A 25000-nucleotide genomic window follows, 5' to 3' on the forward strand; every position below is an offset into this window, starting at 1 on the left:
GCTACAGAAATATCGGAAAACTGGTATATGTAGCATGTTCAACATGATGGAACATTTCGCTGACCCACTAGTCTTTAAGCGAATCATGGCTGCCAACCCCAAGTTCCTTCAAGCTAGGTAGTGAGTGAGCGACAAAAGGGAACAGTGGCATTGCATTACCACAAGATAATATTACATTTTACCTCTAAACATTTCTATTGCTATTGTTGTTGCTATCATCATTATTATTATTTTATCATTATTATTATTATTATTATTATTATTATTATTATTATTATTATTATTATTATGTCCATACAATTATTATTATTAATATTATTATTATTATTATTATGTCCACATTATTATTATTATTATTATTATTATTATTATTATTATTATTATTATTATTATTATTTTATTATTATTATTGTTATTATTATAATGATGATGATGATAATGATGGTAGTGGATATTATTATTATTATTACTATTGTTATTGTTGTTATTATCATTACTATTATTATTATTATCATTATTATTATTGTTATTATTATTATTATTATTATTATTATTATTATTATTATTATAACTACTATTATTATTACTATCATTATCATTATTATTACTGTTAATATTACTGTTACTACTCCTATTTCTATTAGGTATTCTTATTTTCACTCATTCTTAGTCTTATTATTCATCATTTTTGTTGTTATTATCACTTACATTACTTTTAGTATAGATGCTATTATTATAATTACTATTATTGCCTATTTATATGCATTTACGATACATCTGGACTGGGGGACCGCCCATGCGCGGTGTCTTCATAACAGTCCTTTGTTGGTTGACGTGCAGTTGATTTCAACAATAAAAATATTGAATTGAATTGAATTGCTGGCTTTTCCACCTCCTTCCTGCGTGTGGAGTGCGCTTGGAGTCAGAGTAAGTGGATTTGTATGGGAGTGGAATGCATATGACTCACCTACAACTCCACCTCACCCTTTCTATGTGGATTTAACAACGGTAGTGTGGATGGGATGTGGATTTTAAGCCTATGAAACACGTTATTATTTTGTTTTACTGTATTTTTGTATCCCAGAGAGTGGACGCGGTGGATTTTAAGCTGGAAAAGTGGATTACTCGGTCGATAAAGGCACTCCACCACCACCACCACCACCACTACCACCACCACCACCTTCCACACGTGAACAAGAAGCGGTGGAGGAAAATGGAAATACAAAAAAGTGGAGATCAGTGGATTTCTAAGCACACAGCACCTCTCTCTCTCTCTCTCTCTCTCTCTCTCTCTCTCTCTCTCTCTCTCTCTCTCTCTCTCTCTTTCTCTCGTATGTATGTATGTATCAGCTATTTGGACACTTACATTAGGGTTAGGAAGAGGAGGAAGAAGAGGAGGAAGAAGAGAAAGAAGAGAGAGAAGAAGTCAAAGAAGAGATGAGAAGAAATGGAGGCGAAGGAAAATATAAGAAGCAGAGATGATGAAGAGAAAATGAGGCAAGGAAGAAGAGAATGATAACGAAAACGGAATAAGAAAAGCAAGAACAGATGAAAAATAGATGCGAAGGACGAAGAGAGAGAGAGAGAGAGAGAGAGAGAGAGAGAGAGAGAGAGAGGAAAGGCTATAAACACGCTTCTCTTGTCCTCCGATTCCCTCCTCCATTCCCTCCTTTCTCTCCTTCCTTCGCTCCCTCTTTCTCTCTCCATTCACCCTTTCACCTTCCCTCCTGGCTCTTCACCATCGTTCCTTCTCTCTCTCTCTCTCTCTCTCTCTCTCTCTCTCTCTCTCTCTCTCTCTCTCTCTCTCTCAGTCAGCCGCGCCCCACCAGTGCATTTGGTTTGATAAATGTAATAACTTGAGCCCAGAACATGTAAGTCTTTGGTATACGCGTGTCTCTCTCTCTCTCTCTCTCTCTCTCTCTCTCTCTCTCTCTCTCTCTCCGTGTGTCCCTGTCTCGGCGGTGGCGGCGGCGGCGGTGCGGGAGGAGGAGGACCAGTAGTGTTTGCGGCGAGATGGCGGCGGCGTCGGGGGACATCTTGGGGCCCGGCGGTGGGTGGCGGGGTGTCTGGGTGGCGGGGTGGCGGCGGTGCCCGGGCCGCTGTGCCCGCCGATGCCCTAAAATATGTTAATCGAAATCAGCGAGGCTGGGATTATATTTGAGGCAAAATGCTTGGGTGGAGAGAGGGTTTGTTCTTTTTTCATGTCTTTTTTTGGTTTTTGTGTGTGGCTCTGGGAGGCGGCGGAGGGCGGGGCGTGCTGCGGCGGGCGGGGCGAGGCGCGCCATTGGCTGAAGCCGCGGACCCCCGGCGCGCAGGTCTGGCGGCCAGTGTTCCGCTGCACTCGGTGATGGCAGTATGGAGGCGCCGCCCGCATTCCCGTAACTACATAACTTATACCTGGTGTGCTGCCACCTGGACAATTGTCGCGGCACGCTGCTGCTGCTGCTGCTGCTGCTGCTGCTGCTGGCCCCGTCTCGCGGCACCATGGCCACGGCCTCGCAAGGTAAGAAGCAACACCTGGCCAAGCCGTGCCGCTCACCTGCACGCCCTCACACTCCACTCCGCCCCGCCATGCGGCCCCGCGAGGAGAGCGCGCGGGCATGGGCGTGCTGGCGGCGGCGAGGGGAGGAGAGCGGGGTGCTGCTGGGGAGCCTCAGCGGGGCGGGACACCGGCCTCCGGGCACCACCGCCATCACCTCCACCACCACCACCACCACCACCTCCTCCTCCTCCTCCTCCTCCTCCTCCTCCTGAGTCTGCTGCCCTCAGCGCGCCTGGCTTACACGCTGATCAGTCGCGGCAGGCAGGGGTGGGGGCTGTGGGCCAGGGGCGGGGCGGGGCGGGGCGGGGCGGGCGGCGGGCTAGGGAGTGGTGGGGCGGCGCGCACTTGGACGAATTAATCCCACAGTAATTGTCGCTAATGAAAAGAGGAGCGAGTGTCTGCAGCGACCCGGTGCAGCCCCGCCATTAAAGGTGCGCTGCGGGGCCACGCCGGGCCGGGCCACGCCGGGCCGGGCACCGCGGCCACCACCACCACCACCACAACCACCACCATCACCGCCAACATCAACCACCTCTACATCCATCACATGTCTCATCCAGCTATCGCCAACACCACCACCACCACCACAATCACACCACCACGACCTCTGCTGCAACGAAGGCCTCCCCACCACCACCACGGATACCCCATTATTCCTATACTAACGCCACCACCACTGCCGTCCCGTCAACCACCATTACCATCATTGCCTACCACTATTGCTGCCGCTCCCTCCGCCACCACCACCACCAGTAAAGCCTCTCACCACCACCATCGCCATCACCCACGGCCATCACTGTCACCACCCGTCACCACCACACCACTGCACCACTTCTTACACCGTGACCCATTGCAACCACCGCTCCTGTCATCACTCTCGCTATCATCACATCGCTGCCGCTTCCATCATCACCATCACCACCACCACATCATCATCTCCATTATGAAGCTACAACACCAATATTGTCACCATCGCCTCACCACATCACAATCATCACCAGTTTTCACCACACCACCGCCATCTGTATGCTCATCACCATCATCACCACCGCGGCGGGGCGATCACCTCACCACCACCATCACCTTCGTTTCATCACCCTCGTTGTCATCACCATCATCGGGATTTTGACGCAAAACTTGAGCCGCGAAGTTGTAGTGGTAGTAGTAGTAGTAGTAGTAGTAGTAGTAGTAGTAGTAGTAGTTGGAAGAAAGAATCATTTTACTTGAACAACTGCTAGAAAATCTACCACTACTACTACTACTACTACTACTACTACTACTACTACTACTACTACTACTACTACTACTACTACTACTACTACTACTACTACTACTGCTACTACTACTACTACTACTACTACTACTACTACTACTACTACTACTACTACTACTACTACTACTACTACTACTACTACTACTACTACTACTACTACTACTACCACTATTACTACTGCTACATACGTACTACCACTTCTAAAACTACAACTACAAATAATAAAACTAATACTACCAACACCACCACCACCACCACCACTACCACTCCAACAACAACAACATAGTACAAATCACCACTACTAACATTACATCTACTAAACACCACCACCACCACCACCACCACCACCACCCCTCCGCTATCTCCGGTATCGTCCCAATCACTGCTTCACTACAACACCGCGTAATGCTGCTCGATAATAATTACCGTATCTCCTTTCATCCGTAGCGCCGCGACTCGTGATAACATCGTGGCGGCGAACACAAGACAGGAGGGGGACTCGTGTTCTTAATCGCGCTGTTCTCTTGTAATGATTGGGGCTAGAGTCGTATATGTGTCTTCCTCTCTCTCTCTCTCTCTCTCTCTCTCTCTGTCTCTGTCGTCGGAATCGTGGTAACATCGTGGCGGCGAACACAAGACAGGAGGCGACTCGTGTTCTTAATCGTGCTGTTCTCTTCTAATGATTGAGGATAGAGTCGTGTATGTATTTTCTCTCTCTCTCTCTCTCTCTCTCTCTCTCTCTCTCTCTCTCTCTCTCTCTCTCGCCGGAATCGTAAAAATATACTCTTAAAAATTCCACAAACTTGTATTCTTAGTGGAAAAGTGAACGAAAGATATGGAATTGTGTTTTTTTAATCGCTTTGTTCTCTCATCGGAATTGCTTTACGTATTGGTGAACAGATTTATTCGTGGTTTTTTTCTTCTTTTCGTTTTTTTTTCTTTGTCTCAGCGAAGTAGTGAAAATTATAAACGCCAGTGATTTGTAGAGTCGTAGTTAGACAGTGTATGAAGGACGAATGTGTATTTTTTTCTGTTATTTTTGCAAAGTCTATAAAGATTCATGGATGTTTGTCTTCCCCTCTCTCTCTCTCTCTCTCTCTCTCTCTCTCTCTCTCTCTCTCTCTATCTATCTATCTATCTATCTATCTATCTTTTTGTATCTATCTCGTCGTCAGTTATCATCATCGAAATCATTAAAAAAAGAAAAAAATACCATTGAAAACTCCAGAATGTGTGTGTGTGTGTGTGTGTGTGTGTGTGTGTGTGTGTGTGTGTGTGTGTGTGTGTGTGTGTGTGTGTGTGTGTGTGTGTGTGTGTGAGTCCTCATGATCATTGTCTCATAACACAGCACTCACGCCCTTCCTCTTCTTATATTACTTAGTCTCTTTTTCTCTCTCTTCTTCCTTCACCCAAGTCAGTCATCTCGTCCTCACTCTTCTTGCGAAATCCCTCACTGCTGTTCACTTGTTGTTGCGAAATCCTTGTTAAATCAATGTCAAGAAGTACTCGTTACTCTGCATGCATTTCTCACTGTTACTCACTAATGTTCCAGAATCCTTGTTAAACTACCACCAGAGCCATGAAAATTGTAATAACGCGTAAAATCTTAATAAAAAAAAGCACTTGTAACACTGCATGCACTTAGAAAGACAGGAAGAAGGTGAAGGATGGAGGAACATAAGGAAAAAGATGATCAGGAAGAGGAAAAGGATAAGATAATGTAAGAATAAGATTTTTGGAGCAAGAAAAGGAGCAGGTAAAATTGGAAAGAAACTCGTAACACTGCCTGCACTTTCTCCCTTCCTTTGTTTACACCAGTTTTTTTTTCTCCCATCAAGTCTGGTAAGAGAAGAGTACGTGCATATTTATTTTTCCCTGTTAAACTGCCACTAGAATTATGAGACACACCCTTGAACTTGCCACGGTTGAAATGTCGAGTTACGCGCGCACTCCCTGTGTTTATACTTATCCTTCACTCCAGTCATCTGATCTGCCAAGGGTTCTACCAATTGCTCCGTTTTATACTCTTAACACCTTTTTAGTACTGGCACACATTATTACCGTGAGTTTTGGGGGTGATTTGATAATTCTTACATTAGGAAAGGCTCTATGGAGGTGAGAAGATTAGTGGTTAGAGTCTCACGTAAGTTTCTGTAGCTGTATAAAATTGCAGAATATTTAGCAGAAGGAATGTGAAGAGGTGTCGTGGTACTGAAGAGGTTTAGGAGACAGGCAGCGGATCAGAGAGCTAAGGCTGAGGCAACACGCGAAGCACAGTGGAGAATGAAACACAGCAGCCATTAAAGAGAAAAAAAAAAAACGAAAAATGAGAGATTATTATTTATTATTTGTAGAGAGAGAGAGAGAGAGAGAGAGAGAGAGATGCAGTATATAACTCGTATCAGAAACACAACAGAATAAGCAAGAAACTATTAACCTACACACATCAGTCCTTGTTTAAAACCTACATACTTAGACTCCTCCAACAGTGGCCAGCGGGGAGACTACTGTGAATGACGTGTGTATGAGTGCTCAGTGCGTCGTATGAACCGCTGCTTGAGAAATTACCGGGGTGAAATATACCTACACACATACACGCATATACTCATTCATACTTCATCCCACTTATCATCCCCATTCACAAATCAAGGGGAAAAAAAGGGATTTCTAACCATTAATGGAGTTTGTGTACACTGAAATAAGACTCTTAAATGTATAACTCCTTTCAGTATCATGACGTGTTTTTATATTCATTCTGCTTATTATTTGGTGATTTTCTACAGCTTCAGAAACTTTTGTCGGTGATTCAAATACTGAAGACTGTAGCCATTAATCTTCTGATCTCCATAGACGCTTCATAATGTCAATAAAATGGTCTAATCGTACACAAATTAAGGTAAAAATGTGTCCCATTACTGAAGAGGTTTATAAGGGATCGAACCACAGACACACACGCCGTCGCTGGAGTGTCGCGCCGGGCTTCGTGTGTGTGTGTGTGTGTGTGTGTGTAGCCATTTGGTAGTTCATGTTTGGAGTGCTCTGTTCCCATTTTACTTCTACGAGGCACTTCTACTATTTGAAAAGTATCTCGTTAAAGGTGTTTTTCATGGTTTTCACCCCTTCACTACTGGGACGCATTTTTTACCATAAGTTTTGGGTATGATTAGACCATTTTATTGACATTAGGAAGAGTCTATAGTGGTCAGAGGATTAATGGCACGAGTCTTCATTGTTTTAATCCCCTACATTAGTTTCTGAGGCTGTATAGAATCACCAAATAGTCACCAGAATGAATATGGAAACGCGGCATGGTACTGAAGGGGTTAATGGTTGTAATGACAAATTAACGTGATTTCTGCGTTAATTGAAAGGAAATACTCTCTTCAGAACACGACCAGTCATCTCTGTGGCCTTAGAAAATAGTCGTGGTGAGAGATTCAAAGGTTTCCGAAAACGAACCTTACTGAATTGGTTCGAATCCCCGAGACTTTAATTTTTAGTGAGATCTGTTTGATTTCTGTAGGTTGGGAGTGGTAGTTAGTGTAGTAGTAGTAGTAGTTGTGGTGGTAGTGGTGGTGGTGTTGAGTGATTGTAGTAATAGTTGTAAGAGTGGGTGTTTGTGGTGGTGGTGGTGGTGGTGGTGGTAAAGTTGTAGATGTAGTAATAATAGTAGAAGTAGTAGTAGTAGTAGTAGTAGTAGCTGTAGTAACGATAATACAATGATAATAATAATAATAGTAATGTCAATAAGGATAATAATGATAATGATAGTAGTAGTAGTAGTAGTAGTAATAATAACAACAAAAATGATGATAAGAAGGATGCTAATAATGAGAGTGAAAGAATGAGCGACAACATTTCTGAGTCATTATTATTATTATTATTATTATTATTATTATTATTATTATTATTATTAAATTTTTTTCCTACTGTTCTTGCTGCTGTTATTATTATCATTATACATTTGTTTTAATAATATAACTCAAAATATGAAAGTGTGTGTGTGTGTGTGTGTGTGTGTGTGTGTGTGTGTGTGTGTGTGTGTGTGTGTGTGTGTGTGTGTGTGTGTGTGTTACAATTTTCCGTGTTTTCATTGTCTTCTTCTTTCTATTTATTCGCTTCTGTATTTATTTCCTCTTCATCTTATTTGTCAACTCATTAATACTACACATGTGACTATACGGTTGAAAATTGGTTCTTCTCTAATAATAATAATAATAGTAATAATAATAATAATAATAATAATAATAATAATAATAGTAATAATAGTAATAACCTTCATGGCTTCTAAGTAATTTTTTTCAGTTTCCTTATCTCATTTTCTCACATTCTTTCTTAAATTGTAATGATACCAACTCTCTCTCTCTCTCTCTCTCTCTCTCTCTCTCTCTCTCTCTCTCTCTCTCTCTCTCTCTCTCTCTCTCTCTCTCTCTCACATCATCATAAAGTCTTGTAAGTTTTGTTTTTCTTTAATTTTTCTTTGTTATTCTTCTTCTCGCTGTTTGTTGTTTTATTTCCTCCTTTTATTGCCTTTTATCTCTCTCTCTCTCTCTCTCTCTCTCTCTCTCTCTCTCTCTCTCTCTCTCTCTTTTCTTTATTCATTCTTTCTCTCCTTATCTTTATTCATTTGTTCTCTGTTTCTCTCATTCGTTTCTTTTTTATTTCTTTTTTTTTATTTCTTTTCTTTATTTACGGATATGTCAGGTATGTGCATTTCTCTCTCTCTCTCTCTCTCTCTCTCTCTCTCTCTCTCTCTCTCTCTCTCTCTCTCACTGTATCACTATTCTATCATGTGACGAAATGCTCCTCCTCCTCCTCCTCCTCCTCCTCCTCCTCCAGGCAGAAGGAAGGAAGTGGCTTGGCGTGAGTTGTCTCCTTCACCACAATATTCTGGTCACGGAAGTCTTGTTAGCCTCCTCCTCCTCCTCCTCCTCCTCCTCCTCCTCCTCCTCCTCCTCCTCCTCCTCCTCCTCCTCCTCTTGTCTCTTCCTCTTCTCTTCTCTTCTCTCTCTCTCTCTCTCTCTCTCTCTCTCTCTCTCTCTCTCTCTCTCTCTCTCTCTCTCTCTCTCTCTCTCTCTTTCCGTATCAGTCATTTCTCCCTATGCATGTCTTTCGTAGGTCTCTCTCTCTCTCTCTCTCTCTCTCTCTCTCTCTCTCTCTCTCTCTCTCTCTCTCTCTCTCTCTCTCTCTTCCGTCACGCTCATCTTTCTAAAGGCGAAGAAAATAGATTAAATATGAACATGATTGCCTGTCTTCCCTCTCTCTCTCTCTCTCTCTCCTCTCCCTCTCTCCCTCTCCCTCTCTCTCCCTCTCTCTTTCTCTCCCTCTCCCCTAAAAGTAAACAAAAACTGACGTCACACATCCTCCCTGTTGGTGAAGGTAAACAATGTGTGTGTGTGTGTGTGTGTGTGTGTGTGTGTGTGTGTGTGTGTGTGTGTGTGTGTGCCTTAGCTACAAGTGTGATTGGTGATGGTTGTGGTGGTGGTGATGGTGGTGGTGGTGGTGGTGGTGGTGGTGGTGGTGGTGGTGGTGTTTTGTTTTGTTTTTTTTTTGTTGTATTGCTATTTTTTGTTTGTTTTTTTCCATTTCTGAAATTGTTGTTGTTGTTTTTTTATTCTATTTAGTTCTCGTTCATTTTTTTCTATTCCTGATTCTCTTTTTTTTCCGGTATTAATCATGTATGAGTAGTAGTAGTAGTAGTAGTAGTAGTAGTAGTAGTAGTAGTAGTAGTAGTGTTGTAGTAGTAGTATTGTAGTAGTAGTAGCAGTAGTAATAGTAATAATAGTAGTAGTAGTAGTGATAGTAGTAGAATCCGTAGTAGTTGTAGTAGTAATGGTAGTAGTAGTAGTAGTAGTAGCAACACCAGTAGTATTGTAGTAGTAGTGGCAGCAGCAGTAGTATTGTAGTAGCAGTAGCAGCATCACCACCAGTAGCAGCAGTAGTAGAAGTAGTAATAGTAGTAGTAGTACCAGCAGCAACAATAATAGTAGTAGTAGCAGCAGTAATAACAGCCGTAGAAGTAGTAATAGTAGTAGTGTGAGGTAGTGTTAATGGGTATAATGTTGTAATGACGCGGCGTGTGTTTGTGTAACACTCAAGACAGGGTGTCAATATACCACTTAGGGAGATGTGGCGCTGCTGACCAATTGATCCACCTCGTATTATTAGCCTAGTAGTAGTAGTAGTAGTAGTAGTAGTAGTAGTAGTAGTAGTAGTAGTAGTAGTAGTAGTAGTAGTAGTAGTAGTAGTAGTAGTAGTAGTAGTAGTAGTAGTAGTAGTAGTAGTAGTAGTAGTAATAGCATTAGTTACTGTGCATTCTTGTTTTTTGTTGCTGTTGTTGTTATCATTGTTATCATTGTTGTTTCAGATCAATTTTCATAACAATCTAATGGTACTCATGAATTTGAATGTGTCCGTGTGTGTGTGTGTGTGTGTGTGTGTGTGTGTGTGTGTGTGTGTGTGTGTGTGTTTGTGTGTGTGCTGTCGCGCGTGCGTGTGGATGTTAAAGAAATAGATAGATTGACTGAGAAATAGATAGATAGATAGAGACAGAAAGATAGGCAGACAGACAGACAGAGCGAGAACGTTAATTTGTTTCTCTTATTTCCATCTGAGTCACACACACACACACACACACACACACACACACACACACACACACACACACACACACACACACACACACACACTGTTCACCAATAGACAGCAGCAGTAACGAGCAATAATAAGGAAGGAACTCAACAAAGAAGATCTAATGCTACAAAGATATAATTTTTGCGAGATCAATTTGCTAAGAAGGCGCACATGTCCCTTATCAGTGTGTGTGTGTGTGTGTGTGTGTGTGTGTGTGTGTGTGTGTGTGTGTGTGTGTGTGTGTGTGTGTGTGTGTGTGTGGATAAAGAATGAGACAAGCGGTTTTACTTTTCTTTTGGCTTTGCAGACGAATCATTAGCGACTCTGACAGACTGATGGAGTGACTAATTACTTAACACACACACACACACACACACACACACACACACACACACACACACACACACACACACACACACACACACACACACTACTATTATTATTATTATTATCACTATTTTTATTCTTATCTCATTTTATCTTTTTTGTATATTTTTTGTCATTTTGTTGCCAGAATACATAATGTTCATCACCATTATCATTCTCTCTCTCTCTCTCTCTCTCTCTCTCTCTCTCTCTCTCTCTCTCTCTCTCTCTCTCTCTCTCACTAACTGCCTCCCTCCCTCACAGTCGCCGCGAGGGACAAGGGCTACCAGTACGGCGAGACGCAGAGCAGCCTTGTCAGGATGGAGGCAGGTGAGAGAGAGAGAGAGAGAGAGAGAGAGAGAGAGAGAGAGAGAGAGAGAGAGAGAGAGAGATCACGAGAAAGATCAACCCCATTTTAGTTAACATCATCCTTCCTTCCCTCCCTTCTTTCCCTTCATCCCTTCATTCATTTCTTCTTTCTTTTCCCTCCATCCTTTTCCTTCATTCCTCCATATATCCTTTCCCTCCATCCTTTCCCTTCATCCTATCCCTCTCCATCCTTCTCCTTTCTCACCATTCCTCCTCTCTCCTTTCCCTCCTTTCTCTCCACCCTTCCTCTCTCCTATCCTTCTTTCCCTGCATCCCCTCATGCCTTCCCTCTCTTCCTTTCCCTCCATCCCTCCCTCTCTATCCTTCCCTCTCCATCCTTCCCTCTACATCCTTTCCCTCCCTTTATCCCTTCCTCTCCATCCCTCTCTCTTCATTCCTTTCCATTCCTTCTTTCCTCCATTCCTCCCTCCCTCTCTATCCTTTCTCTTCCTCCATCCCTCCCTCCAGCCTTCCCACTCTCCCTCCCTCCAGGCGCCGTGTGTTGCCTCCGCCCCTTCCATCAGTGTTTTCAGGAGAGCGATCACAGTTTTGTCACCTCGCCGCTCCCGTGATTAAAATGTTAACTCGCTGATTAAAACGTTAGGGCGACAGATGGCCAGAGAGAGAGAGAGATGGGGAGGAGAGGGAGGGAGAATCACCTACTAGTAGAGAAAGGGAGGAAGGGGTCATCTACAAAGAAAGAGGGAGGAGGAAAAGGAGAAGAACGAGGAGGAGGAGGAGGAGGAGGAGGAGGAGGAGGAGGAGGAGGAAAAGAAGGGTCACCATGGGAGGGAATGAGAGAGAGAGAGAGAGAGAGAGAGAGAGAGAGAGAGAGAGAGAGAGAGAGAGAGAGAGAGGGGTAAGGACATTGAAAAAACAGAAGTAGAGGAAGAAAAAGAAGAGAAGGAAACAAAATTAAACTTTTTAAAACGAAATTAGAGAGAGAGAGAGAGAGAGAGAGAGAGAGAGAGAGAGAGAGAATATGTACCCGTCTCTATAAATCTAATGTCTATATTTATGTAAGAATGTAGATTGATAAGAACACACACACACACACACACACACACACACACACACACACACACACACACACACACACACACACACACACACACGGCGGTGGCGGAGATCAAACCCAATGAAGTGAAAGAGAGATTTTTCCACCTTCCTTCTCTCTCTCTCTCTCTCTCTCTCTCTCTCTCTCTCTCTCTCTCTCTTGTCTTCTTGCACTCCCCTCACCTCTCTTCTTTCTTCTCTTCCTGCGCTTTCATCTTCCCTTTCCTTTACCTCTTATCATCCCTTCTCTCTCTCTCTCTCTCTCTCTCTCTCTCTCTCTCTCTCTCTCTCTCTCTCTCTCTCTCTCTCTCTCTCTCTCTCTCTCTCTCTCTTCCTTGTCTCCTTCGTCCCTTCATTTACTTTCTTTTCTTTTATTCTTTCATTCTCTTCCTATTTACTTTCTTGCTCCATTTTCACTTACATCTCTCTCTCTCTCTCTCTCTCTCTCTCTCTCTCTCTCTCTCTCTCTCTCTCTCTCTCTCTCTCTCTCTCTCTCTCACCAGCTGGGCCACTTCACAAGAGGACGGGAGAGAGGCAGCCTGGGTAATCCTGGGCTAAAGAAAGCAAAACAGAGAGAGAGAGAGAGAGAGAGAGAGAGAGAGAGAGAGAGAGAGAGAGAGAGAGAGAGAGAAATACGAAGAAGGAAGGATAAATTGAGATGAAGAAAAGAATGAGGATAAAATAGAGGAAGAAAAGAGAGAGAGAGAGAGAGAGAGAGAGAGAGAGAGAGAGAGAGAGAGAGAGAGAGAGAGAGAGAGAGAGTGATCTGTGAGAGAGAGAGAGACGGAGTGAGAGGAAAATCTGTGCCGAGAGAGAGAGAGAGAGAGAGAGAGAGAGAGAGAGAGAGAGAGAGAGAGAGAGAGAGAGAGAGAGGTGGGGGGGAGGGGGAGGAGCTAGAGGGAGAGTGGGTTATTGTTAGTAATGGACGGGAAGGGAATGGAATGGAGGGAGGAGGAGGAGGAGGAGGAGGAGGAGGAGGAGGAGGAGGAGGAGGAGGAGGAAACACAGCACTGCATTAACGCTTGTCTGTCTGCCTGTCTGTTTTTCTGTCTGTCTAAAAATATGGCGTAAAATACATGCGATAAAAATAGACAGACAGACAGACAGACAGACAGACAGACAGACAGACAGACAGACAGACATATAAATAAATAGAGAGAGAGACAGACAGACAGAAAGATAAACAGAGAGACAGACATACAGATAAATAGACAGACAGACAGACAGACAGACAGACAGACAGACAGATAGATAGATAGATAGAACGATAGATAGATAAGTATAAGTAGTTTAATGATTAACATATATGAGTAAAGATAATGAAAATATGTTGAAATGTGTGTGTGTGTGTGTGTGTGTGTGTGTGTGTGTGTGTGTGTGTGTGTGTGTGTGTGCGTGTGTGTTATCTAATACATTATTTAGATATCTCTCTCCTTTGATTATTTCTCTCTCTCTCTCTCTCTCTCTCTCTCTGTTTTCTCACCTGATTAAGCATTTCATATTTAATTTTATCCTCAAATTACCGTATTTTTTCTAACTTTTCCTCCTCCTCCTCCTCCTCCTCCTCCTCTTCCTCTTCCTCCTCCTGCTTCTGTCTGGAGGAGGAGGAGGAGGAGGAGGAGGAGGAAGACAGACGAGATTAAGCTTGATTAATTTCGGAGACAGCAAGTTTATTCATTAGTCCACCGCCGCCTCAACGCCTCTCCCTCTCTCCCTCTCCCTCTCTCTCTCTCTCTCTCTCCCTCTCCCTCTCCCTCTCCCTCCTTTACCTTTCCTTCCTTCCTCTCTCCTCCTGACGCGTTCCGATTCTCTCTCTCTCTCTCCTGGTCTTGGCTTCTTCTTCTTCTTCTTCTTCTTTTCTTCTTCTTCTTCTTCTTCTTCTTCTTTTGTTTTTTCTTCTTCTTTTCTTCTTTTTTGTTTTTTTATTTCCTCTTCTTCATCATCATCATCATCTTCTTCATTTTCTTCTTCTTGTTTCTCTTCTTTTCTCTTGTTTTGTTCTTAATTTTTCTCCTCATTTTCTTCTTTTCCTTTCTTTTTATTTTCTTCTTCTTCTTCTTGTTTCTTTTTTTCTTCTTGTTGTTTCCCTTTTTCTCTTTAGTTTTTTTTTGTTTTTCCTCATTTTATTGGCTTGTTTTCCTTTCTTTTTCTTTCTTCTTCTTTCTTCTTCTTCTTCTTCTTTTTCTTCTTCTTTTCTGTCTTTCGTATTATTGAATTTTTCCATTTATTTTCTTTTCCTCCTTTTTTCTTCCTCCTTTTTTTCATAATTTTTCTCTTTCTTATGTTTATCTGTCTTCCTTTTCTTTCTTTTTCTTCTTTGTTTTCCTCATACTTTCTTTGTGTGTTTGTGTCTCCTGCCTTTATTCTCCTCTTTTCTCCTCTTTCTCTTCTTTGTTTTTCTTTTCATTTCTCCTTTTCTCTTTCTCTTCTTTCAGTCTTTTTTTTCTTGTTATTGTCATTGTTCTCTTATTCTTCCTCTTCTTCTTTTATTTATATTTCTATCTCCCTCAAAATTGTGAAGCCTTTCCTTTCCTCTCCTTCCTTCCTTCCTTCCTTCCTTCTTTTTCTTCCTTCCTTGCTCCTCCCTTCCTTTAATATTATTGCTGTTATCGTATTCATTCCTTCTTCTCCTCTTCTATTTCTTTATCCGTCTATCTCTTCTCCTCAATCTTTTATTCTTCTTTCTTTTCTATTATCATTCCTTCTCCTTTTCTCCTTTCCTTCTTCTAATTCCTTTCATTCTTTTTCTTTCTTTCCTTCCTTCGTTTCTCTCTTCCACCTTTCAATGTTCTCTTGCTCCTTTATTTATTTAATTCGCTATATGTTATCAGTCCTGAGAGAGAGAGAGAGAGAGAGAGAGAGAGAGAGAGAGAGACAATTTATCATACTCATTTACATTCTTTCTTCAACATATTTCTCTCTCTCTCTCTCTCTCTCTCTCTCTCTCTCTCTAGTCGTGGGCAGCGTTCCGAAGTCGTTCATTGGTCGTCCTTACTGTGATTGGATGTACCGAGGTGAGAGACTGTCCACTTAATGACTCTCTCTCTCTCTCTCTCTCTCTCTCTCTCTCTCTCTCTCTCTCTCTCTCTCTCTCTTGACGGCTTTCACAATAATTCCAAACTCGTGGCAGCTTGTCTTAGAGAGAGAAGGAGAGAGAGAGAGAGAGAGAGAGAGAGAGAGAGAGAGAGAGAGAGAGAGAGAGAGAGATAGTGTGTGTGTGTGTGTGTGTGTGTGTGTGTGTGTGTGTGTGTGTGTGTGTGTGTGTGTGTGTGTGTGTGTTCTGTTCTTACTTATATTATTTTCTCGTGGGATTTTAGTTGCGTTTAATTATTTGTTTTAATTAACGTTGTGCTGTGTAACATATTTCTTTTTCTAACTTTAGCGCTGAGATTGTTTTTTTTTCCTTTTTCTCCTGCTTTCGTTAATTTCCTTCGTTTGTTCCTCTGTTATTTCTTTTTTTCTAATTTGTTCAACGTTATCCGAATTTTTCTCCTATCTCTTATCTCTTATTTAATTACTCCCACCTTCCTTCTGTTCTTTCATTCTTTTCCTTCTTGTTATTATCCTTGTTCTCTTATTCTCTTATTTCTTTCTCTAATTTCTTCAACGTCACGCTGATACTTAAAAAAACCCAATTTTCTCTTTACTTTCCTTCTCTATCTCTCCTATTGCTTTCCTTACCCCGACAAAACAAGATAGACAAGTGTATAAACTGTTTCTCCCATACAAGTAGGAAGAATGAACATTTAACCCTTTCAGTACCATGACGCGTTTCCATATTCATTCTGCTTACTATTTGGTGATTCTATACAGCTTCAGAAACTCATGTGTGGGATCTAGATAGTGAAGACCATGGCCATTAATCTTCTGACCTCCATAGACCCTTTCTAATGTCAGTAAAATGGTCTAATCGTACACAAATCTCAAGGTGTCCCAGTACTGAAGGGGTTAAGAAGATGTCATTACAGTATTCAATCTTTTCCGTCTTTTTCTTACATAATTACTCGTTGTGACTTCCATGTCCATGCTTCAAGACGTTTGCCCCCTTTCTCTCTTCTGGCTCATTAACCTGCGAGGGAACTGGCAATTAAGTGGGCCTTTTTATCTATTTTTTGTTGCCCTTGCCCAGTTTCAACTCTTACATAAAAAAAAAAACAATAAATACCATGACGTGTTTCCTTATTCATTTCGGTGACTATTTGGTGATTTTATACAGCTTCAGTAACTTAATGTCGGGATTAGAATAGTGAATACTCCGCCCAATGATCTTCTGACCTCTACATACCCTTCCTAATGTAAACAAAATGGTCTAATCACACCTAAACTCGTAGTAAAAATGCGTCCCAGTACTGAAAAGGCTGACTTATGTATTGCCACGGACTTCACTCATTGGTATGGAGACGAAAGAGAAAACAGAAGCTTAACTCATTTATGTATGTATTTTGTGTATTTATTTGCCTATTTATTTATCGGATTGCTAAAAACATCACTCATTAACAAGGAGGCGAAGAAGTGGAGGTTAACTTTATATATGAATTTGTTCGTTTATCTATTTATTCGATTGCAATGGGCGTCCTTAATCATCCTCCTGTGTTTTATTTATTTATTAGACCGCTATTGGCGTCCTTGATTAACTCCTGTGTATCATTAAGAATTATTTGTGTTAGGCCCGTGTTCAGAAACGCTTTGCTTTCTCACCATGACAGTTTTCCAAGGCCACGGAGATGATTAGGGGGATTTTTAAGAGTGTTTCTCAGGCTAATAATGTAGAAATCTCGTCACTCTGCCTCTAGAACCGTAAAAACACCTTAAAAAACTCGTGTTGATTTAGATAAAGCCTTTTGAAGCAGTGGAGGTGAAGCAGAGAATTGTTTGAATACGAACCTTACTTAGCCAGATTAACTTATTTATTTATTTTTTTATCTCTATTCATTTGTTTTCCCATTTATTTATTTGACTAAAGCAATATTTAAAGTGCATTCGACACGACGTAAGAGTCTAAACGTGTATATAGTAATTAAAAGACAACATTTCAAGCAGTTAAAGGTTTAAATAGCACTTACTGACACACGAATCCTTAACCGAGTGACTGAGAAAGTGTTCGAATCCCAATGCACGAATACAATGCCACACAGACCCAGCAGCAGTAGTAGTAGTAGTAGTAGTAGGGCCTAGAATATTACTAGTTTTTTTTCGTAGTAGTAGTAGTAGTAGTAGTAGTAGTAGTAGTAGTAGCAGTAGCAGTAGCAGTAGTATTAGTAGTATAGTAGTAGCAGTAGCAGTAGTAGTAGTAGGAGTAGTAGTAGTAGTAGAAATAGTAATAGTAGTAGTAGTAGAAATAGTAGTAGTAGTAGTAGTAGTAGTAGTAGTAGTAGTAGTAGTAGTAGTAGTGCATTACTTAAATAAACACCAAGAAAGAAGAAACACAAGAATAACGATCCAATTTAACACCATGCAGGATAAAAACGAGAGAAGGCACCTCAGCACCACACACCACCACCACCACCACCACCACCACCACCACAATATCTCACCAGTTAAAAAAAAAAAAATTGAAGAAAAAACGAAAAATCACACTAATATTTAAATGACTAGGAGGAAAAAAAAATGAAGGATAAAAAAAAAAGAGGGTGAAATAATGAAGCAGTAGAGTGGCGGTGTGAATTTTTGTGTTATCACGAGTGAGAAACGTTACCAAAAAAAAAAGTTACTGGCGGGAATGAAATGTGTGTTCTATTAGTGAAGGATTTTTGCTGAGTGAAAATTGTGTTGTGTTACGCTGTGCTGTGCTGTGCTGTAATGCTGGTGCCGTGAAGAGTGAGGCTGGTGAGGGAGTGGTTCTTGTTGTTGTTGTTGTTGTTGTTGTTGTTGTTATGATGTAGTAATTGATGGTGGAGGTGGTGATGGTGGTGGTGTTATTGTAGTAGTAATGTTGTTGGTGGTGGTGGTAGTGGTGGTGAAGGTGGTGATAGTGGCATTATTATAGTAGTAGTAGTGGTGGTGATGGCAATAGTAGTAGAAGCAGCAGCAGTGGTAGTAGTAGTAGTAGTAGTAGTAGTAGTAGTAGTAGTAGTAGTAGTAGTAGTAGTAGTAGTAGTAGTAGTAGTAGTAGCAGCAGCAGCAGCAGTAGCAGTAGTAGTAGTAGTAGTAGTAGTAGCAGCAGCAGCAGTAGTAGTAGTAGTAGTAGTAGTGACATTATCTCTCACTTTCTTTTGTACCCTTTCCAATATTTATCCCTTCATTATGACTATTCTAACGTGGTCTAATGTTCATTCTTGTTACCGTGACCCTTTGAAACATTTCACCCTTAGCAGTGCATTACTCACAAAGCACAATATGTAACGCTGCCAACAGAATGAAATTAATTGAAATGGTGAGGATATGTGATACTGAGAACCCTTCCGCAGACGAGTAACGGTCAACTGTTGCATCCATTACGGCAGTAGTAGTAGTAGTAGTAGTAGTAGTAGTAGTAGTAGTAGTAGTAATAGTTATTGTTGCTGTTGTTATTTTGGCATTAGAAAGAGTAATCTGCTTATTGTAGTTATAATTGTATATTTAAATTATAAGTAATTATTCTACTTGCTGATTAATAAAGAAGAGAAATCCGTAGTAGTAGTAGTAGTAGTAGTAGTAGTAGTAGTAGTAGTAGTAGTAGCAGCAGCAGTAGTAAAATCATTGCACTTGTCGTTACTCATTCTTGTTGTTGTTGTTGTTGTTGATGATGATGTTATTCATATAAAAATACCTTGACTTGCATATTTGTTTTCTTTTTAATGAGCATAACAAACTCAAAACACTGCAACTGTTTAAACGTTCGCTAAACACTCGTGATGTTTGTAAAAGTCAGATGTCCACGGCAACAAGTCTCTGTGTGTGTGTGTGTGTGTGTGTGTGTGTGTGTGTGTGTGTGTGTGTCGGCCTTGGAAAGTGTTCAGAGGGAGCAACGCAAGTTTATTACAGCAAAAAATAATCGAAAACATAAATAATCCAACATGCATCAGAGAGAGAGAGAGAGAGAGAGAGAGAGAGAGAGAGAGAGAGAGAGAGAGAGCAATTAAATCAGTCAAAAAAAATAACAGAATTCATGTTTTGAGATAGCAAATGTAAAGAATATCCTTTTAAGACTCAAATCAACATAAAACAACACAACATTTGACTCCCAAAGGTGTTTTATTTATTCATGTTTTTCTTTCCTTCAAGCATTTGGAAGTTCATTATTCTCTTATTATCATCTTTTACTCATATTTTTTCCTCCTTCGTCTAAATTTGAATAGCAACTTGTATTAGCTTGAATGAAGTGACGATGTTTGCCGTCTTGTATTTTTTTCTTTAATCCATTCAGCACCACGACTCGTTTCCATATTAATTCAGATACTTATTAAAACATCATAGCAATAAAAACGAAAGAAAAAATAAATGTATAAAGATAAATAAATAAATAAAGGAAGAGGCGGCCATCAGTAAGGTCAGACACGCGGAGAGAGAGAAGTAATAAGGAATGAAGGTTCACAAGAATGTTCAGATGCATATGTTGGGATTAAAACAGTGAAGACTCTGGCCATTAATCTTCTGACCTCCATAGACCGTTCCTAATGTCAATAAAATCGTCTAATCAGGTCCTAAAACTCGCTGTAAGAATGCGTTTCAGTACTGAAGGGGTTAAAACTCGCTAAGCATTAGTAAATATAATTATGTACGTACATAATATCCAGTCTAACAGTGTAAAGTGTATCTATTCCTCTACACTGTAAATATACGTCACCACATGTCACCACACACAGCACCACAGCACCCCAACACCAAACTTCATCACCACACACACAGCACACACAGCACACACAGCACCACAACAGAAAAAAAAGAAAAAAAAGAAAAAAAAGTGAAAAACGAAAAACGAAAAGGAAAAGAAAGCAAGAAAGAAGACAAAATGAAATGAAGATAATGTTAATGATGAGCACATTTCTATTCCTCTACACTGTAAATATATACTAGTACTTCACACCATAAGCGGAAGTTTAGATGTTGCCTTACGAATACACCTGAAACTCTTGATCTTGTACTTCTACTCAACACACCTTCAGGAATAAAGTAACAGACTCGCTACTGATGCTCGCTGCTTCTGCCTCACCAACAAACAACACAGAGCAGTAGAAGTGAAAGAAAAACCAGTTGCCATTTCCGTAAAAGGACGAGACTCATTCATGCAAGAAAGCACAAATTTGCAATGGTAATAATGGATGAGAATGTCGCAGAATATATGTTGCAGATAGTGTGTGTGTGTGTGTGTGTGTGTGTGTGTGTGTGTGTGTGTGTGTGTGTGTGTGTGTGTGTGTGTGTGTGTAAAAGATATGATGTAGATGCCTGGAACTGTATCTCACATCCAGCTACAATGATTAAAAAGGTAAAACAAAAGGGCAGTCGCTTCTTGAAAAATTTTAATAATGTAGTCGTGGTGATAATAGTAGTACAAGTAATACCAGTTTGTAGTGAGAGAGAGAGAGAGAGAGAGAGAGAGAGAGAGTGTGTGTGTGTGTGTGTGTGTGTGTGTGTGTGTGTGTGTGTTAACTACTACCTTCACTTCATCTATTTCTGTAATAAATTCTCTGTGCTTCTGTTTTCCGCGTTAGCCAGGATCTGCTCTCTTTCATCCCTTTTTCTCTGATGTATCCTGTAACTCTATGCTTATTTGTTTTTCATCCATCTAGATAATCCATGAGTTGACCAGTGTTTCCATTCTTTCACTCCCTCTCATTGGTAAACGCGGCAATTCTCTCTTTCAGCTTTGTTTCACCTCCTTAATGCGTGAGCTTACTTGTGCTTCCTCTCCTTTATTCACTTTCATTAGTAAAGGCTTCAATTTTGCGTGTTTTTAGTTTGTTACACGTTAATGGATGAGTTAGCCAGTATTTTTTTTTTTTATTTCTTTACATTCCTTTCACTTGTATAAGCTAAATCGCTATGGTTCTTTAGATTTTTTTTTTATTTTTCTCCCTCTCGTTTCTCTAATGCAAGGATTAACCAGTAGCTTCACTCTCTTGTTTATTTTCCTTTTTCTCTCTCTCTCTCTCTCTCTCTCTCTCTCTCTCTGTCAGTTTCCAATTTACTAATGCAAGAGTTGACCTATATTTTCAGCCTTTCACCCTTTTATGCTGGTGTTATGCTGTGGCTTTTCGCTTCTTACTGATTCTCTCCACCTTTCTAGTGCAAGAATTGATTGAGTACATGCAGTTTTTCATTCTTTTTTGCTTATGATATGATTTTTTCCTCTTGTTTATGATTCTCTCCAGCCTTTTAGTGCAAGAGTTCATCAGGATATCCAGTCTTTCATCCCATATTTTTTCTTTTCTTTTCTAATAAATGCTATGATTTTTCTCCTTGTTTGTGATTTTCTCCACCTATTTAGTGCAAGAGTTTCATCCCATTTTTTTTTTTTTCGTCTTTACTAATAAAAGTTGTGGTTTTTCCTACTTATGATTTACAAGCAGTTTTTATTTATTTATTTTTTTTTTTTTTTTTTTACTGGTATATGGTTTGATTTTTTCTCTCGTTTATGATTCTCTCCAGCCTTCTAGTGCAAGAGTTCATCAGGGTATCTAGTCTTTCATCCCATTTATTTTATTTTTGCCTGATAAAAAGCTGTTATTTTTCCCTTTGTTCATGATTCTCTCCAGCCTTCTAGTGCAAGAGTTCATCAGCGTAACCAATCTTTCATCTTTTTTTTTTTTTTTACTATTATATGCTACAGATTTCCACTTGTTTTTAATGTTGTCCACCTTTCCAGTGCAAGAGTTGATCATTATATCCACTCTTTCATCCCATTTTTCCTTTTTTTTTTACTGATGGTTCAAAATTCCATCTATTTCTAACTTTGTCCATCTCCCCAGCGCATGAAAATATTAGTGTGTTCATACCTTTCTAGTCATTCTTGGTTTCATTCTACTGCAGTGATTTTTCTATTTGGATGTAAATCGAGGAGTTGTGACCTTTTTCTTTTTTTTTTGTGTGCCTGGTCATTCAGACCCTCATCCCAAGATCGGAAATAATGAGCTCTGAGCTCGTTCCGTAGGGTAACGTCTGGCTGTCTCACACACACACACACACACACACACACACACACACACAACCATTCTCTCTCTCTCTCTCTCTCTCTCTCTCTCTCTCTCTCTCTCTCTCTCTCTCTCTCTCTCTCTCTCTCTCTCTCTCTCTATCTATCTATCTCCATCCCTCTCTATCTCTCTCTCTCTCTCTCTCTCTCTGTCTCTTGCAATAAAATGAAAAAAAAAAAATACGTGTTAATGATAAATTCTAGGCATTAAAGACACCACTAAGATAATTAACGTCATATTGGTAGCACTAGCGTAAATAAAAGTGTGAAAAGTGATCCAGTAACGAGGTAATAGTAGTGACGGCAGGTGTGAGAGTGATACATTGCAGGTGTGATGCTGGCGATACCTAGTGATTAGTGAACACCTGCTGAGACCATAAAAGATATATAAATGTGTTTCCGGGAAGTGATTGAGAGAGAGAGAGAGAGAGAGAGAGATTTAAAGGATGGTGTTCTTTCTTTTTCTTTCGTTTTATGTATTTATTTCTCTCTCTCTCTCTCTCTCTCTCTCTCTCTCTCTCTCTCTCTCTCATTAGCAAATATCACCTTCTGGATACAAATATTTCTACACTTTTTTTTTTTTTACCTTTTTTTCTCTTCGTTTTTTTCCCACCTTTATTTAAGTTAACAACATCAAGAGCAAGAGAAAACACACACACACACACACACACACACACACACACACACACACACACACACACACACACAGAGGCGTCAATAGGTGTTGTTTGTTGGCAATTATCACCGTCAGTTTTAATCGCTGTGTTTGGGAAAGGACATGGTTTGCCACTTCACACACACACACACACACACACACACACACACACACACACACACACACTTTTTTTCTCTCATTTTACTTTTTTTTCCCCTCCGAGTGATGAAAGGCAATAAGTAGAGAGGAGAATACCGTAAGTGTAAGTAATGTGGGAGTTTTAAGTGAGTTGCTGCCTTTATAATGGATGTGTTGAAGTGTTGGAGTGAGAGGAGAGGCGAGGCGAAGCAAGGGAACGATTTCATATTATTAGCTCTTATTCCTTATCTGTGTGTGTGTGTGTGTGTGTGTGTGTGTGTGTGTGTGTGTGTGTGTGTGTGTTCTCTTGCTGTTGATATTGTTGTTAAGTAAAGTTAAAGGAAAATTAGATAGAATAGGAGTAAAGTGAATTTGTAGTAGTAGTAGTAGTAGTAGTAGTAGTAGTAGTAGTGATGGGGGTGATGGTGGTAGTGGTGGTGGTGGACAGTAGTAGTTGTAGTCGTAATAGTAGTAATAGTAGTGAATAGTGGTGGTAGCAGTAGTAGTATTGGTGGTATAGTAGTAGTAGCAGTGTTAGTAATAGTATTAGTAGCAGTAGTAGTATTAGTGGTAGTGGTGGTGGTGGTGTAGTAGTAGTAGTAGTAGTAGTAGTAGTAGTAATAGTGTCGATTATTGTCATACTATTACTGCTCTCCATTCTCTGCTATGTAGCTATCACTATTACTACTTCAGCCGCTAGTTGGTGTTGCCTATAATTATGATGATGATGATGATGATGATGATGATGATGAAAAAGATGATGACAGTGAAAATAGTATAAAAAAAAAAACAAGACCATCAACAGGAACAGCATCAACAACAACAACAAAAACAATAATAATGATAATAATAATAATAATAATAAAAATGATAATAATGATAATAATAATACTAATAGCAATAATAAAAAAATAAAAAAAACTGGGCGCTGGTCACAACACCATTAAAGGGAAAAATGAAGAGTGAAAGCCCCCGCTACAATATTCACTGATTTTCACCAGTCATAGTTTTCATCTTTTTTTTTTCTTTTTCTTTTTCATTTATTTAGAAGGATTAAGATGAAAATGTAAATAGCGGAAAAATTTTAATATTGTCAAAATGTTAAGTTGTGGAAATGTTTATCACTCAATTCAGAAAATGTTTTAGTGAGAGAGAGAGAGAGAGAGAGAGAGAGAGAGAGAGAGAGAGAGAGAGATGTGAGCCTGTGTATGTGTGTGTTTGTGTGCGTGTGTGTGTGTGTGTGTGTGTGTGTGTGTGTGTTTATATTGTAGATGTTTAGTTTCTTCTGTTCATAAGTGGAGGAAATATTGTAGCCTTTATCACCACCACCACCATCACCACCACCACCACTACCATCATCACCACCACCACCACCACCACCACCACCACCACGTTAGCTTAATAAATCTCATCCCATTTTCATCAACCTATCTACTATCTCTTCTCTCTTTCCTCCTATTCCCCTTCCATTCTCTTCCTTTCCTTACAATCATCACAAATCCTTCCATTCTTCCTCCTTTCTCTGCTCTCTTTCTATCTCTTCCCTTTCCTTTCTTTTCTTCCTACATTTATTCATTTATTCTCTCGTCTTCACTTATTCCGTCTATCTTATCTATCTTCGCCTCTTCTTCCATTTCATCTTCCTCCACCTCTTCTCTTTTTTCCTCTCTACCACTTTCCTTTTCCTCTCTTTTCTTTTCCATTTCCTTCTTTTTATTCAAATTTCTCTCTCTCTCTCTCTTTCTTTTTTTACTTTCTTTCTTCATCCCTTCTTCTCTTCCTCTTTCATTCTCTCCTACGTCCCTTTCTCTCTCTTTACTGCCTTCCTTTTCAAATTTTCCTTACTTTCTTCCTTCTCCT

General features: G+C 40.3%; 1 protein-coding gene across 1 annotated transcript in view; it reads left to right on the top strand.

Annotated features, from left to right (window-relative positions):
* The first annotated feature begins 2344 nt into the window (after positions 1 to 2344).
* LOC123505065 (insulin gene enhancer protein ISL-2B-like) overlaps positions 2345 to 25000 on the top strand; it is a 184930-nt gene continuing 162274 nt past the window's right edge. Inside the window, exons 1-2 of the mRNA XM_045256092.1 lie at positions 2345 to 2503; positions 11079 to 11144. Of these exons, the coding sequence (XP_045112027.1) occupies positions 2485 to 2503; positions 11079 to 11144 (85 nt within the window). The 5' untranslated portion in view covers positions 2345 to 2484. The remainder of the gene's footprint in view (positions 2504 to 11078; positions 11145 to 25000) is intronic.

Source organism: Portunus trituberculatus, chromosome 17 (genome assembly GCF_017591435.1).
Source record: "Portunus trituberculatus isolate SZX2019 chromosome 17, ASM1759143v1, whole genome shotgun sequence".
NCBI classification, from domain to species: domain Eukaryota; kingdom Metazoa; phylum Arthropoda; class Malacostraca; order Decapoda; family Portunidae; genus Portunus; species Portunus trituberculatus.